The following is an 18,043-nucleotide window of genomic DNA, read 5'->3' on the forward strand; positions in this document are numbered from 1 at the left end:
GGAGGGAACGTTTGATAACCGCTCTGAGCACAGGAGGGAACGTTTTGGGGAGAATGGAATTGCATACATATTGTATCCATGCTGACGGTAACGAGTACAGTCGCCCCAATTCCATCTCGCCCCAGCTTTTTTCCGCCGACAGCTCGGTGCGGTGGTTCTTGTATTCTTTATTTTGTTTTACTGAGAATAAGTTCTATTTCGTCCCTGCTGACCGCCAGAGGCGGTGCTTTAAGCATGAATATGTCCTTCGCGCATGCGTCGTCGAGTGTTGTATACAAACAAAGTCAATTTTGACCCCGTGATGACCCGAAGTAGTCTATATCTTCCGGCAGTCTACAGGGGATCAGTCTCTAATTTTTCTCGCGCGTCGTGGTGAGAAATTTGCACTGGGCTGCGAGGTATTGCTATGCAATACAATATGCAGCTACGGTGCCTGTACCTGGTCGCCGGTAGTTCTGTGACGGCGTGACTGCCTGTCGGAGTAGCGTTTGTTCGCCCTCCAGGAACTGCGACTATGGTTTTCTATCTCCTCGATGAATGGAGTTTATTTCGCGGATTCACGTGGACGCAGGAGCGTCCAATCTCTCTCGCCGGTAAGGAAGGCTAACCCCCCTCGGACAAAAGGTACGTTATCGTTTAAAGTGGTGCTATCCCCGCTAAACAGACGTCCAAATGATATGATATATATTTTTATCATGGCATAACCTCTTGTCAGTATAGGCTGCGTTCGCGCCGCCTCCCTGCTCTGCATAAAAGTTTTGTTCGACTGTGAACGCTAACAGACGTTCAAATTATATGATTATTGTATCATGGCATAACCTCTTGTAAGTATAGGCTGCGTTCGCGCCGCCTCCCTGCTCTGCATAAAAGTTTTGTTCGACTGTGAACGCTAACAGACGTTCAAATTATATGATTATTGTATCATGGCATAACCTCTTGTAAGTATAGGCTGCGTTCGCGCCGCCTCCCTGCTCTGCATACAAAGTTTTGTTCAACTGTGAACGCTAGCGCTTATTATAAGCGACTATAAGACCTGCCGAAGGATAAGAACACTGTCATAATATTACCTTCGTTTGATAAACACGCTACTGTCAAGCTTTGGTTAGCCCCTGCTGATGGCAAGCATTGTCGCTACATACTCTCAGCAGTCGACATATAACTTATGACTTAAGTTAGTTAAGGCTAACCGGCATTTTCTGTTTGACAAGCCCCGCTGGCCAAAGCCATATATATACCAATATTGGCAGCATTCAAGCTTAACCGCTTTTGCGAATAGCTTGTATTCTTGTTGTTATTATTAGCCCGGTACAGGAGCAGCTACCTGCGTCCTCCCAGGGTATTGATGTTGCTACCAGTATAGTCTGTAGCTAAATAGCTATTGGTGTACATAGCCTGTCTGGTTGTTAACCCAGCTGGCCCCCAGCAGTGGGCCTAGCTGAAGCTGCTACCAGTATGTATTATTATACAGTATTATTTTATTTTAATGTGAAGCACTTTGAGTTACATTTTATGTATGAAAATGTGCTATATAAATAAAGTTTATTATTATTATTAGGTCTGGAGCTCAAAGCTCCATTAACAGTTTCTTGCATATACAGTGGGTAGGCCTACAACTTGGTTTGTCCACCTGTAGGTCCCATTAACCCAGCTGGTCCCCAGCACAGGGTATCTGGCACTGCTGCCAGCGTAGCTCACAGCAGCTACCAGTAGTTTAAAGTTAAAGCTGTTTATGAACAGGCTATAGCTTGTCTTGTTTTTAGTAGCCCAGCTGGTCTCCAGCATAGATCTCTAACTGGCGCTGCTACCTGTAGTTGTAGCCCAAGCGCTTATTATACTATCTAAGATAAAAAAAGCTATCTGTGTATAGCTTGCTTTACTGTTTGTTGGCCCAGCTGGTACAGGGCAGGCAGCGTATGCGCTCCGCTCCTCCAGCATACGGCCAGCTTGATGTTACTTACTACTAATGTTTGTTAGCTCAAGCATTTATTAACAGCTATCGGTGTATAGCTTGTTCTGTTCTTAGCTGCAGCTGATACAGGCAGCGTACGCGCTCCCTTCCTTCGGCAGGCGGCCCCTATTGGTGGAGCCATCGGTTGTAGCCTTTTCTCCAAAACTACCTTTTGTCGGTTTATTTAACCAAACTTCTGGCTGGGGTAGGCAGCGTTAGTGCTCCCTCCTCCCAGCATGAATGCGTAGTAGTGCACACTTGACTAGTGTATTGGAAGTGTCTTTTGTTTCGCTCTGGACTAGCAAACATAAATTACAATAGTCTGGTTGCCCTTTTAGGGCAACCACACTAATAATAATGCACTTGGAGTTTGGATAAATGTCATAGTGCTGGGATAAGCGTTCGCATAGGAAACACTACAGCTGCTACATAGCAGCGTCCAAACCTTGACTGGAGGCTACTTTATTATCATAATTTATAAGTAAGCCTCCGCCGGGGGTACAGGTAGCGTACGAGCTCCCCTCCCCCACCGCGACCATGCAGGTCGCACAGTCTATCTAACAGCAACATTTGTGTGCTGTTTCTATGATGCACTTTACATCTGGTTGAATCTCAAAGTGCTACAATGAGCATTTGCATAAAGCGTAAATGCATGCTGCGGCAGGTATAGCAGCATTCAGTTTTTCGATTAAGTCATTAGATGCCGATCTAAGTTAAAGCCTCTGCTGGTACAGGCAGCGTCCGCGCTCCCTTCCTACAGCATACGGCCCCACCCCTAGCAACCAGTAGCGTCCACGCCCTGGGCTAGTTGGGACTGGTGTGCACCGGCCGGCCCAAAGGAACCGGTGCCACCACAACGGAAAGTTCCCACTTTTGTACCTCGAAAGCCTCTGCTGGTACAGGCAGCGTACGCGCCTCCTCCCCCCAGCATACGGCCAACACCTAGCAACCAGCAGCGTCCGCGCCCTGGGCTAGTTGGGACTTGTGCGCACCGGCCGGTCCAGAGTAACCGGTGCCACCACAATGGAGAGCTCCCACTTTTGTACCTCGTGTGAAGCTCTCCTTCAGCCGTGAGCCGACCTTGGTCCTGCCCCGTGTGCCAGGAGGAAAAGGTCTGACCGCTGGCTACAGCAGATCCGAGAGGGCTCAGCTATCTGCGGAGTTGGCCCACATGAGGTCCATGCTCACTTCGGATGACACCTAGGCACCTCGGAGGGTGCCGAAGCGCCTCCCTCTCTGATGCCACAGCTGACTCGAGGTTGATGTGCTCTCCCCGACAGCTTAAGCTATGCACTTCCATGACTATGAGGAAGATGCAGAAGGCAGTGCCTCCCAGGCATCAGAGCCAGCCTCCCACTTCTCAGCTCATGCGCATAGCCGTGGAACGCATACTAAAGCAGGCAGTCGGCTCCTCCAAGCGCCTTCTGCAGACGCGGCTTTGCTGTCTTCGCCGCCCCCCACGCCTGTACCTGAGTCAGCTACAGGCCTGCCGGGCGGACGATCAGGGCCTTCTCCCATCTCTATACCGATGGTGAAATCCTGGCAGCCCTGCCCTGATTGGAAAAAGTGTCCTGAGACAACCCGTTGCGACTTGACACTTTATAGATTGGAACGCACAAGGCGATAAGGGCTGGCCTGGGTTACATGCCAGCCACCAAGCCTGTCACTGCATCCCTCATGGTGTTCTCCAGCGAGGCCCGGCGGCAGAACGCTAGGTGACCTCGACCCCAGGACAGGAGCACAGGCAACCTGCTCACTGGGGCCTCCTTTTCACACCTAATAGTGGCAACGTTAATACTGGCTCAGCCACCTTTGGTGTATCACTGGAGGCATTGGCGTCATGTCCTCAGAGCGCGGACGGCTGATGTCCATCGTATCTCTAGCCCGTCGCCAAGCCAGGTTTTCACAGTCAAGCTTGACTGATGAGACTAGGCCAACTCTCCGTAGTCTCCCTGAGGAGCCAGGAGCACTAGGTGGTTCAGCTGGGCGAGAAGCGCTGGAGCGAACCATCCAGGTGGGGAAGACCAGGCTGCAGCTTGCAGGCCTATGACACATCACGCCTCCCAAAGGGCCGAGCTCCAACATTGATGAAATCATCTTGACTGCCCTCGGAGCTCGCATATCACCGCCGGCCCACACTAGAGGCCAGCGTGTTCCCTGGCGTCCCACGCAGGGACCTTACTGTGACTTTCCGGGCTGTGCAGCGCCTTCTGACGCCAGCCCTCCATATCCGGCGGGTCAAATTGGCCATTTTCAGCAACATGACGAGAGCCCTACTATCAGACCAGGAGTGAGGTGTCCTCCTGCCCAAGGGCGCAACAGAGGCTGTATATCCTCAGTCACACTAAGGGAAGTCCGATCTACATACTTCCTTGTGACGCAAGACAGACGGGTGTCGACATGTCTTGAATCCGATGGGACCCAACAGGTCCATGAAGTTCGTGCCAGTCTACTGGGCCGAACACGGCAATGTGCTGGAGCGGCAAGTGGTGTGCTCCGCTCTACAGCACTTCCTGCCGTACAGGAGAGGCGAGCACATTCTCATACGTTCGGGCAACACCTCGATCGTGTATCACGTAAGTCATCGGGCAGGGCCACGTTTGCTCGGCTGCTGTAGGTGTCTACGGACCCCCTCCTGACTTGGGCAGCCTCCCCGCCCGATCAGCCTATAGGCAAGTTGTCTGAGTGGAGAGCGGGACTACACGGTAGGCTCTCCCTCCCATCGAAAGCTTCCATGAGGGGAGCGGTACCCCATCCAGTGGTGGTGAACACTAATCAGAGGCTACCCCGGCAGAGCGGAGGTGGACCTCCTCACCCTGGACCTCACTAACCTCCCTGGTTCTCCCTAACGGAGACACCCAGCCCACCGGGCCAGGACGCAAGGGTCCGACGGTTTCATAGAACCTGAACGCCACAAATGGCTGTCAGCCTGCTGGACTTCTTAGGCTTCCTGCCACATGGCCAGTATGAACGGAACGACCTACATCGTTCCTGACACACATGGCCCTAAGCAGACCACCGCCCACAGGGCACTATCCTTTTAAATGCGCACTGCCAGAGGCACTGCATATGCCTTGCCACTGCCTCTCTGATACGACCAGCGCCTCAGAGTTATTTAGGAGGGTCACACCATACTGCTGGTTGCCCCCCCCAGCCAAGAAGTACTTGGTCTCCTCTGCTGAACAGACCCAGTCGGAGGACGCCATGGCGTCTCCCCGACAGAGGTCTCCCCCAACTGGGAGGCGGTCGGATACGGCATCCAAATGCTCAACGCCCCCAACTGTGCGCTTGGCCACTGGCGGCCCTGAACCGCTGTGTGGAACCAGCCAGGCATGCCACCCTGAATTCAAGGGTGACATCCATGACATCCATCAGGCTACTGTACGATAACCGATGGAACCTATTTCCAACTGAGGCCAGAGCAAAGACCTAGTGCGCTGCCCTGCCTACCTGTCTGGAGTTCCGCAGTCCCTCCTAGACAAGGGCCGATCTCCTACTCTAAAAGCATAAGTAGGGGCAATATCATGTTGATATGCTAGAATCAATATGGCTGTAACGAAGCGTGTCCGTGAGCGGCACGTCCTGTCTGTTAGTGACTTGCGTCCGAAGCAAAGCTCAGACGGCCTGAGTGTCTCTGTGGCCGAACAGTGTTCCTCCTGAGGGTGCTGTCACATACACACCTCAACCAGCCTATACGGCTAGCATAGTTTTACCCTCCACCAGGAGAGCGGATGGACGAGCGGGAACTATTGCGCCCAGTGTGGGCCCTGAGAGCCGCTTGTTAGACCTGCCGAATGCATTCGGCGGTCAGAATGGCTGTTCCGTTGTGACGATGGCCCTTTCAAAGGTAACGCTCTCTCCAGACAGCGCCCGCCCCACACTATTGTGGATGCCATCAACCACGTTTATGGGGCGAGTGATCGTACCTTACCATTTGGCGTGAGGTGCCACTCTTAACGGGAGCGTCCCCACATCAGGGGCTGCCCCGAGGGAAGTACCCCTGGAATATATCTGTGCCGCTGCCTCATGGGCATCACAGCGAGTTGTCTGTTCCTCTGGGTGAGCTGGACGTGGTCCTCTTACGAGACTCCTCCAAGCCTACTCCTTATGGTTTGTGATCAGGATCCCTCGTGACTTGGCTGGCATAAGTCATTCATGCTTAAAGCACCGCCTCTGGCGGTCAGCAGGGACGAAATAGAACGATAGTTACGTATGTAACTACGGTTCTATGAGTCCCGAATGACCGCCAGAGGCACTCTGTCACTCAGAATCCTCGTTTTCGCGCGAGAAAATTCTGTAGAGACTGATCCCCTGCAGACTGCCGGAAGATATAGACTACTTCGGGTCATCACGGGGTCAAAATTGACTTTGTTTGTATACAACACTCGACGACGCATGCGCGAAGGACATATTCATGCTTAAAGCACCGCCTCTGGCGGTCATTCGGGACTCATAGAACCGTAGTTACATACGTAACTATCGTTTAGGGTTAGGCATAGTTTTACTGAGGTTAAGTTTAGGAATAGGTTTAGGCATAGTTTTACTGAGGTTAAGTTTAGGAATAGGTTTAGGCATAGTTTTACTGAGGTTAAGTTTAGGAATAGGGTTAGGTTTAGGCATCATTTTACTGAGGTTAAGGTTAGGTTTAACCGTTTAAGCATAATTAGATTACTTTAGGCTGTACGCCCGGGGGGGCGAGTTGTTTTGTTTTCGTCGTGCTGACTCGGGTCAGACTTGAGACCACAACACAGAGACGAGGTGTACCTGCATATCGCTGGCTGTTTCCACACAACATACACCAGGGAGTGATTGTCACGCATGAGTGTCTCAACAATGTGTAGTCAGTCAGGCAGTCATACGGGTCGGGATGTTGACTCTTACAGGATGGACCCAGAGTGCTGTAGAAAGCTACACTGACCACAGTGGCCAGTAAGTAGCCTTGCCGAGCCATGAGGCCCATAGGGCAGGAGGCTATCTCCTGTTTCTGTAGCCATGAGGCCCATAGGGCAGGAGGCTATCTCCTGTTTCTGTATAGCGTGAGGCAGCTTGATGTACAAGTACACCCCCTGGACATGACGCTAGTATGTCGCAGGGACAATCCAACCCTTGATGCTGAGTGTCAGGCAGGGAGACATTGGGTCCCATTTTTACAGTCTTTGGTATGACGCGGCCAGGGATCGAACCCCGACCTCCCAGTCTCAGGGGCGGACACTCTTAACCACAAGGCCACTGAGCTGGTACAGTGGCCAGGCCATGTGGCCTTTCCATGACATCTCTATGCCACAACATGTGGCTGTGTTTATGGGGTGTGTGTAACATTAGTTAAGCTTGCAATTAAAATGGATGAAAAGATAGATTGTCTACATGCAGAGTGAAAGTTTAATAAATACGAATTAAATACAGGTGTAAACAGCTGTGTTGAATTAACACTTTGGGTAATACTAGATTGTGCATTTTCTGTCAGAGATGGTTATACATCCAAATAGGAGACGTTGGCTTTATACTTGTGAAAGTTGACAGCAGTATTTCAATGTTTTTGCATTCACTTAGTATTAAAAAAAACATTTGCGACAAGTAGCAGCAATTTATTCAAATGTAATTGAATTAAAGTTAGCGACTCTGTTTATATAACAGTTGTTATGTACCGAGGTCATTTACTGTAAGCCAGTGGTTCCCAAAGTGGGGTCCGGGGACCCCCAGGGGTCCATGAGGGAGTTCCAGGGGGTCCCCAGCTAAATGATAGTTAGTAACCAAATGGACCCTTATGAGTCTGTAACTCAGAGAGTGTACAAATGGAACCAAATGGACCCCAACGGGTCCATTTGGTTCCATTTGTACACTCAGAGTTAAATTAAGAATGATTTTACAATATAAATTGGGGTCTCAGAGATTTAAATGCCATTAAATGGGAGTCCATAGCCTGTTGCATATCAAACTGGGGGTCCTTGAAATGAAAATAGTTGAAAATCACTGCTAGAGCTGTTCTCTATCTCATCTTCTCTAATGGGGGGTCCCTGGCATATCTTTTCTAATGGGGGGTCCCTGGCTAATGAGTGTCCTTGACATGGAAAAAAATTGGGAACCACTGCAGTGGAGTGTATAAACAATTAAACAGTGTACACAACACAAAAATGATTTGTAGTAGTCTATTTGTACGTCTCTAAATGTTTTGATGAATTGAACAAGGTGGACCCTCTTGTAATTGTGTAGTGCTTTATTGGGTCGTCCACTCACAGTTAACAGTCTTGGTATTGAGTTTGTGCTTGAAATGTACTGTAATTCTGCAAACTGTTAATACATATTTCAATCAATTATCAAACTCTCTCTCTCCAGGTCTAGCCTACGTGTGTGAGGGGCTGAAGGAACAGAGGAAAGGCCTGGTCACCTTGGTGTTGTGGAACAACCAGCTGACACACAACGGCATGGGCTACCTCGCTGCTGCACTGGTACGCCCACGACCGTGTGTGTGTGTGTGTGTGTGTGTGTGCCAGCCACTAGTCATCAGCTCTGGCTGAGTTAACACATTTTGACCTGAGATCAGCTTCTAAAAATGACTTCTACATCCTGACAGTTTTCTGAAAAAGCTCAGTCGTTCAGTCGTAATAGCTAAATCATAACATGATGCTAACATCTAAATTGGTTCCCGCCACAAAATTGGTTAATTAGTCAATATATTCATTAATCTTCATTAACATCTTGTCCTATTTTATCAATAGATTAAAATAAAAATAAGCATACTTCCTTCCATAAGTTCCAGTTCCATGGAACTGGTACACCTCATATTTAGTGACACCTTGTGGCAAAAATATGTTACTGTAGCTACATGAAATGAATGAGAACTGAGAGGCATTATATATATATATACTATATTTTGGGCACACTATGAGAAAGTCATGTCGGTTATGAGCAAATAATCATATTGTAAAATCAACAGACAAGGTTTGATAGATCACATGCATACAGTTTCCCCATTTTTCTTAAAGCAAATTATACTGTATGATGAAGATGACACCACCAACACACGTGTGAACTGTACGCCTCCCAAAGGACGTTGTTGCAACACATCTCATTAATAATTGACAGCAAATGATACAGTTGGATTTTATATTGTTACCGTCCTTCTTTTAACGATATTAACGGTATTTAAAGTAATGAGTACAACTACCTTTACATTTTATGCAGCAGACTATTTAAGCAGAGTTTTTATTTTATTTTATTTTTGTTTATCCGCAATACACTACTACTGTAATACTACAGGCTACAATAAGGGCCATTTTAAGTTACATGACCTCTTGTTTTTTTTATCCTTGAAGGACACACAATGAACATTGTGCATGTGCAAAATAGAAATGAGAACATTACAGCCTAATATAGCCACTTAAAAACACATTGAAAACACACATCCCTGGACATTGAGTGTTTTAACCCATTTTGGGTGGGAACCCCTTTTGTTGTTGGCATTATGTTATGCTTTAGCTATTGAAAAATAGCAGATCTACAAGCTCATAGCGCGCCACCGAGTGGCGCGCTAAGAGCTTGTAGGTCTGCTATTTTAGAAAAATCGAAGAACGACTGACATAGAAACATAGCTTTTTCAGAAAACTGTCAGGATGTAGAAGACATTTTTAGAATCTGATCTGTCAAAATGGGTTAACAAACACACAAGACACATGACTCCAGAAGTGTTACAAAGTGAAATAATTGGTTCATGTCAAAAAGAACGAACAAGAAAACCCTTGAACATTACTGAACATCACAACACATTTGCACGCCTGAGCTTACCAGCAAAACAAGTGGAAACGTTTGTATTCTCTTTGATTATATGAGCTGCATGGATACAAGATTATGACTCCAATCATCTTCTTCAATATCAATGCTATCATATTGCTGCTCGTAACTGACTCCCTATTGGCTCATACTAGTGCTTTTGATTTTCCAACATGGATAAATGTCAGCTTAACAATTTAGAAGGAAGGAAGTCCGCGCGCCGATCTCAAGCTCCCGTGCACTTTATTAAAGGGAAAAGAATATATGTAAATGACGTTTAGAGGATTTAGATCACTTTCCTGGAGGTCGTTATGTGTGTAATACGTGGTTTTAGATATTTTAGATGTCAGCAGTGAGCCCTGTGTCTCTGATGTCATGGACGCAACATACCAAACATATCACACGGGTTGTGCAGTCGACACGCTGTGATTGGCCAGTCGCTGTGATTGACAGCCTAAACCTAACCTCAGTAAAACTATACCTAACCCTAACCTCAGTAAAACTATACCTAACCTCAGTAAAACTATACCTAACCCTAACCTCAGTAAAACTATACCTAAACCTAACCCTAACCTCAGTAAGACTATACCTAACCCTAACCTCAGTAAACTATCCAACTGGGGGTCCTTAGTTGAAATTCAAAATGGACTGTTCTAAGAAGTCTGTCGGAGTTCCCATTACTGGAGCTTAAGGCAGTAGTGCGGAACACGCACGCACGCACACGCACACACACACACACGGGGCTTGAACATTCCTCTTCAGTCCTCACTGATATGACATTATCCCATGACTGGTATGGCTGCTGTTTGGTAACCTCAGAGATAACCACAGGATACACCAATGCATGAACCCATTTAGACCTGAGGACGATTCTACAAATACCTTCTATCTAAATCCTCAGTTTTCTGTTTCTAATGTCAGTGGTTCTCAAACATTTTCATGTTAAGGACCACCAAAAATATATGCAATTGGCCGCCGACCCCCATCTGAAAATATGTTGTTCCAGGGAACCCCCACAAGCAAAGATTTGAGTTTGCTCTGAAAGAATATATATTCAAAGATTTGTGCCACATACCGGTATTCACGATTTTTCAAATAAATTGCAGATCTACATGCAAGCTTGTAGATCTGCCATTTTTCAATAGCTAAAGTATCGACACCAAAAGGGGTTCCCGTCCTGAATGGGTTAAGCTGGCTACATGTCATGTTTGATGCTCATTGTAGTTTCCTGTAGGGAGTCCATCATTGTAGTTTCCTGTACATTACTTCAACTTGCCTTTGTTTGCCATCTGCCAGATGGCAGCTGTAAATGCGTTTCCCTCGTCCATTCCAAAAAATATATATATATATATATTCCCGTTTATCAGCCGACTTCCCCATTTCGAACAACTGGAGCAACATATATTCGGCGGCGAATTAATTACATATATTTTTTGGGGTCCTTGACATGAAATAGTTTGAGAACCACTGAGAAACATAAGGTTATTTTTAAGGTTAAATCCTGTTTAGGATTTTAGAAGACATTTTGTAGAAATGGGTTATTGTAAGGGTCTGTTCTGGTCCTTCCCTGCAGCCATGCACCCAGAGCCTGGAGACTCTGAACCTGGGCCATAACTCCATAGGGAATGAAGGCGTCCACAAGTTGAAGGATGGACTCATTGGCAACCGCTCCGTCCTCCGGCTGGGCCTGGCCTCCACCAAACTGTCCTGCGAAGGTGGGATACGATCTTTTATTTCCCCCTAACTAGCGTCTCCTGATTTCTATTGCTTTTTCAGGATTTCAATTCAAAACTAGCAAAAAAATAATTCAGGATTTAAATTCAAATTGCCGATCTATAAGCTCAAAGCGTGTCGCACTGCGACGCGTTTTGAGCTTGTATATCAGCTATTTTTTTGCTATGACAGTAATTTGCAATGTGGCCTGGCCTCCACCAAACTGTCTTGCGAAGGTGGGATACAATATTTTATTTTCCCCTAACAACTAGCGACGCCTGATTTCTATAACTTTTTCAGGATTTCAATTCAAAACTAGCTAAAAGAAATTCAGGATTTCAATTAAAATAGCCGATCTACAAGCTCAAAAAATAATTCAAGATTGAAATTCAAATAGCCAATCTACAAGCGTTGAGCTTGTATATCAGCTATTCTTTTGCTATGACAGTAATTTGCAATGTGGCCTCTCTGGAGTGAGTGTGGAAATATATACAGTATAGTGGCCCTCTTCTCCTAACTAGCAACGCCTGATTTCTATTTGGACATGGTGGCACACCAAAGAAATATCAGATCTACAAGAGACTGTGATGTGCTGTCAGCTCGTAGATTAGCTACTCTTCGCGGTAGCGCCACACACACACACACGGCACGTGACTTGTATATCTGTGCTCTCCAGGCGCCGTGGCCGTGGCGGAGTTCATCGCGGAGAGCCCCAGGCTGCTGCGCCTGGACCTCCGAGAGAACGAGATCAAGACGGGCGGTCTGATGGCGCTGTCTCTGGCCCTGAAGGTCAACACCTCCCTGCTGCGGCTCGACCTGGACCGCGAGCCCAAGAAGGAGACTGTAAGGAGAACAGAAAACATTATTACAGGGATAAGGACATGGAACATTTGATGTGTAGATGTCGGTGACAAAAAACTTTACTTTATTTGTTTATTTGGACAGGACAATGCATATTAATAATGGACGTCACATGGACATAAATACACCGGATATAGCACAGTTGCTCATTTTCATCCGCAGTCCTCACAGGAAACACAAAACGGAAAGAAACAGACAGTCAAACAGTGGAATACATTTACATGACATTACATTAAGGGAACACAGCATTAGAAATAAATGCACCTAAAATAATCATGAATTGTTGCAGCTTTGGTTTTCAAGCAACCATTTTTTCAGATTGAAGTTAAAAGAGGGAAATGTAGCACAATCCCTTATACGCCGAGGAAGGCCATTCCATGCTACACAACCCTGTACTGAGAGGACATTTTGGCCGAATGTTGTTTGCCGGTGCGGCACTTCACAGTCTCCTCAACAACATTGCATGCCATGCAGGCAGTGTTAATTTTTTCTTCTTATTCTTTTGAATAACACACCATTTAGTTTTAGTCCTAGTCATCTGAAATTGTTTGGTCTTAGTCTAGTCTTAGTTGACTAAAATCTTAGTCTAAAGCCCTTGACCACACCAAAGGGTCAAGACAGTTTTAGCGTTGTCCCTGCAGTGTGCGGTGTGTCTTGTTACACGTTGACCCACGTTGACCCTAGTGATTCCTTCAACGCATGTAATTCAATGGCCCATACCACACCAAAGGGTCGAGACGGTTTTAGCGTTAACTCCTTGCAACTGTTTGGACCCAAGGAGTTTCATGGTGACCCTTTGGTGTGGTTAGGGTTTCATTTTGACAGCAAATTACGATTTAGTCTAGCGATGGGTCCGATTTATCGATTAATCGTTAATAGGATCAAAATCGATTATAAAAAATGTAATGGAATGTTTACAGCTCCTTCTCAAAAAATGTGAATGTTGTGGATATAATTCAAAAGGTGAAACTTTCATTATATCATAGATTCATTGTGCATACAGTGAAATATTTAAAACCTATTTTTGAATGTTTTGAATCTTGATGATTATGGCATACAGCTCATGATAATAAAAAATCCATGTCTATGTTGTCACCCAAACAACATAGTAACTAACTACTAACTACATTTTATAGGATTATAGTTTACCATTTATTTTGTTAGCTTATAGGCCTGTGCTGCAGGTGACTTGAATGCTATATGGTGCAATGTTGAGTACAGGTCAGGGCTACAGGCCAAAGTGGGCCTGCATTACATTATGGGTATTGATGGTAATGGTATCTGTTATAATTGGCCTGATTGAGGCAATGTTTATGTGGATGGATAACAACCACAATCCCACAATTGATGCATTTTCTTAAGTTTGCTCCCCACCCGATTAATTTTTAGTCTTTTGAACACACCATTTAGTTTTAGTCCTATTTAGTAATCTGAAATAGTCTAGTCTTAGTCTAGTCTTAGTCGACAAAAAAAAAACCCTAGTCAACAAAATGAACATTGCATGCAGGTATGATTTGTTTGGATCCTATGTTTCTGACCATGTCCTCCGTGTGTCGGCCCTCAGGTGAAGAGCTTCCTGGAGACACAGCGCGCCCTGCTGGCGGAGATCCAGAACGGCTGCAAGAGGAACTTCATCCTGGCCAAGGAGAAGGAGGAGACGGACGAGAAGATGAGGCAGTCGGCCTCCATGGCCGAGATCGCCACGGAGGACGGCACGAGGGAGGAGGAGGAAGGAGCCGCGGCGGAGGAGACGGCAGAGGGGGCGAGGAAAGACGGCGAGGAAGGAGGAAGCGGCGCTAATGAAGGACAGACCGGCACCCAGACGACGGCCGTGGGCTCCGCCCCGGCGCCCACGCCTCATCCGCTCCTCCTGGAGTCGGACTCGGACACCGACGACGAGAACGGAGACGGGGCCGTGATCTCCTTCGTTGTCCCGTCGTTGTCCCCGCGCGCCCCCTCTCCCTCCCCGAAACAGAACGGCCCCCCAGCAGCCCAGCCGGAGGTAGCCCCGCCTCTCGGTGCCTCGCCGTCGTTGACCCTTGTCGTGCCCCCCTCCCCCGCTGCCCCCGCCGTGGGCCAGAGTGTCATATCGGGGATCACTGTGACGGAGACGAGCGCTCCGCCCGGCACGCCTCCCTCCCCCGGGAGGTGTATCTCCGTGTCCAGCCCGGGGAGGGGCCACAAGATCTTCATGGTGACTCGGGTGGAGAGCCCCCCCGACCAGCAGCAGCTGCAGTTACAGCTCCAGATGAGCTCTGCCGCGGCGGCTAAGAGAGCTGCGGCGAGCAAGCCGGCGGCGTTGTCCCCGCTGTTGTCCCCGGTGCCCGTAGCGTTGTCCCCGGTGCCCGTAGCGTTGTCCCCGGTGCCCGGTCAGCAGCAGACCGGGCAGGAGGCGACCACATCACCTCAGCCTGTCCATGTCGCAACTCACAGCCTGGCAGAGCAGGCAGCAGCTCAGACCACCACACAAACGCAGCTGGCAGAGGAAGGAGGGAGGTCGAGACCTCCCGCACTGTCGAGAGACTGCGACCCAAAAGACTGTGGCGCGACAGAGCGGAGCCCCGCGGCACCCTCGCAGCCATCGGATGCTCCCTCCCTCCACACAGAGTCTGCACTTGATGTCACACTGGCCCAGGCACAGGGCCCTGAACACAGTCAGCCCGGAGACGTCATGCTGGCCCAGGCACAGGGCACTGAACACCAGCCCAGAGACGTCACCCTGGCCCAGGCACAGGGCACTGAAAACCAGCCCAGAGACGTCACCCTGGCCCAGGCACCGGGCACTGAACTGGCCCAGGCACAGGGCACTGAAAACCAGCCCAGAGACGTCACCCTGGCCCAGGCACAGGGCACTGAACCCAGGGCACTGGCCCAGGCACAGGGCACTGAACAGGCCCAGGCACTGGCCCAGGCACAGGGCACTGAACTGAGCCAGCCCGGAGACGTCGCACTGGCCAGCGTTTTACAAACGGAGCGGGCCGAGCAGAATCCACAAGCACTTACACCAGACCAGCCTTCCCATTCCTTACCAGCGGACGTCGCAGCGCTCACAGCTCCACTACAGACGCTGCCCCAAGTGACGGAGGACACCGAGGACATTCCTTCGGAAGCTTCGGCTGTGAAACCGCAGTCTGCCAGCGAAGGAGAGGAAGCAGAGGAGAACGGAGGCGTTCTGACAGAGGAAATACAAGCAACGCGGTGCCCGGACAGCACAGAAACGGGCACGCCGTCGGGGGAGAGAGATCTGTGTCAGGCTGGTGCCGCCGTGTTTCAGACAGACACGACACAGCAGTGTGCGGGGGACTCCACGCGGGGAGAGACGGAGCAAGCCTTCACATCCAACATCCCAACACAGGAACAGGCGCCTGTGCAACAAATGCTACAGCGGGTGCCAGAGGCCGCGTCGGAGCTACCGAGCCCCGCGGAGAAACTAGACAGTCAGCCAAGCCAAGAAGCAGACCAGATGCCAACGTTGACCACGATAGAGCAGCAAGCAGAGCTGCAACCAGGTGACGCAGTGGAGCGACAAGCAGAGCTGCAACCAGGTGACGCAGTGGAGCCACAAGCAGAGCTGCAACCAGGTGACGCAGTGGAGCCACAAGCAGAGCTGCAACCAGGTGACGCAGTGGAGCCACAAGCAGAGCTGCAACCAGGTGACGCAGTGGAGCCACAAGCAGAGCTGCAACCAGGTGACGCAGTGGAGCCACAAGCAGAGCTGCAACCAGGTGACGCAGTGGAGCCACAAGCAGAGCTGCAACCAGGTGACGCAGTGGAGCCACAAGCAGAGCTGCAACCAGGTGACGCAGTGGAGCCACAAGCAGAGCTGCAACCAGGTGACGCAGTGGAGCCACAAGCAGAGCTGCAACCAGGTGACGCAGTGGAGCCACAAGCAGAGCTGCAACCAGGTGACGCAGTGGAGCCACAAGCAGAAATGCAATCATGTGACACAGTAGAGTGGCAAGCGGCGATGCAACAATGTGGCACGGTAGAGCCAGAAGCCGGACTGCAACCATGCGACGCTTCACAGGCGGCCGCCTCCTCCGTCTGCGAATGTCAGGGGGCTGCCTCCTCCGTCTGCGAATGTCAGGGGGCCGCCTCCTCCGTCTGCGAAGGTCAGGGGGCTGCCTCCTCCGTCTGCGAAGGTCAGGGGGCTGCCTCCTCCGTCTGCGAAGGTCAGGGGGCCGCCTCCTCCGTCTGCGAAGGTCAGGGGGCCGCCTCCTCCGTCTGCGAAGGTCAGGGGGCCGTCTGCGAAGGTCAAGGGGCTGCTTCCTCCGTCTGCGAAGGTCAGGGGGCCCTTCCTGTGGCCCAAGGAGAGACCCCGGAGCCAAGTCAAAGTCAGCCGGGGGAAGCTTCGGCGAGTCGACACACTGGCGCGGAATCGCCCGACAAGAGCTCCGCAGACGGGGACGAGTGCCTCGGCGCAGTGGACGAGGAGGTCAGCGGAGGAGGAGGAGGTGGAGGAGGAGGTGGAAGTTCAGCTCTGCCCAACGGCCTGAAGCCAGAGTTCTCACTACATCTCCTGGACTCTGAAGGCCCCAAGCCTGGCAGCTGTGTGATGGAGCATGGTGAGTCTGGCCCAGCAGCTAGGGCTGTTGCCGACGATTCATTGTCACACAGATAATTTGCGATGAACAATTTGTGTTTTCTTTACATTTTGAACATTGGGAAAGTTACAGTTTGCATCTCTGTTTTTGCCTTTTAGGTTTCGTAATCACACATTTCACAGGGCAGATATTATAACAAATGGCTTAAATGTGCAAAGAAATCACTGACACAAAATAGCAGAAATCTACATCTTTATCTACAAACGTGTGTGTGTGTGTGTGTGTGTGTGTGTGTGTGTGTGTGTGTGTGTGTGTGTGTGTGTAGTGAGTTTGACTGCAGAGCTGAGCTGTGGTCAGGATCTGGAGGAGCTGCTGCTAGACGCCAGTTTGGAGACGGGGAGAGATGCACCATGAAGTTAGGAGGTAAAGCCTTGTCTTCACAGTCACACACACACATAGGGAGAGATGCACCATGAAGTTAGGAGGTAAAGCCTTGTGTTCACAGTCACACACACACATACAAAAGGTTGATTGTATTAATTGCTAATTGACGTCCTCTTCTCCACTTCCACAGGGAACGGAGGTCAGGACACACAGAGCGGTCATTTGGTTTGTCTGGCTCTGGTCGCCCCACCATGTTTTCTTTCTTTTTGTTGTTGTTCCCACGATCAAAAAAAAAAAACACTTCCTTTCTGTGAAGATCTCAATCGGTGTCATTGTCTAAAGTACAATAAAATATACCAGAAAGAAGAAAATAAACTATTAAAAAATGACACACACAAACTAAACCGTGGCCGTCAGGTCTTGGTCATGCCATTAGGAATTCCCTGCACTCTCTCTACACTACATCATCCACTACTGAAACGAGACACACAGGAAGAAACCGTATGTTAGAAGAAAAGAGAAAATGAGGAGAAAAGAAAAAAAAACCCACACGGTTGTCACTACATCCTGTCAGCCTGTAGCAGGGAGCCAGAAATGGAAAAGATAACACAGAGATGCGGGGGAGGTGGGGGGGGTACAGCAAAACACTAACCAAAGACAGACCTTATTGCTCATCATCATGCCCTGGCTAGCTCTATCTACGTTATGGGTGTTTTTCCGTAGGTTCCATTGAGATTTACACTGTAGTAGTGGGGGGGGGGGGGGGGGGGGGCTAAGCTTTCTTCGTTATGTCACAGACACACAACCATTCTGTTGCTCCACGTGT

General features: G+C 49.2%; 1 protein-coding gene across 5 annotated transcripts in view; it reads left to right on the forward strand.

The window, feature by feature from the left end:
* ppp1r37 (protein phosphatase 1, regulatory subunit 37) overlaps positions 1-18,020 on the forward strand; it is a 63,229-nt gene extending 45,209 nt beyond the window's left edge. The window contains exons 8-14 of one of the 5 annotated variants that reach the window (XM_080771644.1): positions 8,282-8,394; positions 11,289-11,430; positions 12,105-12,271; positions 13,854-16,521; positions 16,573-16,854; positions 17,159-17,256; positions 17,408-18,020. In XM_080771644.1, coding sequence (XP_080627770.1) covers positions 8,282-8,394; positions 11,289-11,430; positions 12,105-12,271; positions 13,854-16,521; positions 16,573-16,854; positions 17,159-17,247 — 3,461 coding nt within the window. In that variant the 3' untranslated portion in view covers positions 17,248-17,256; positions 17,408-18,020. Of the gene's footprint in view, positions 1-8,281; positions 8,395-11,288; positions 11,431-12,104; positions 12,272-13,853; positions 16,855-17,158; positions 17,257-17,407 lie in introns of all 5 variants that reach the window. The other 4 variants (XM_080771645.1, XM_080771646.1, XM_080771643.1 and 1 more) reach the window with 4 other exon arrangements.
* The last annotated feature ends 23 nt before the right edge of the window (positions 18,021-18,043 follow it).

The sequence above is a fragment of the Protomyctophum bolini genome (assembly GCF_963924005.1).
Source record: "Protomyctophum bolini genome assembly, chromosome: 9".
Classification (NCBI taxonomy): domain Eukaryota; kingdom Metazoa; phylum Chordata; class Actinopteri; order Myctophiformes; family Myctophidae; genus Protomyctophum; species Protomyctophum bolini.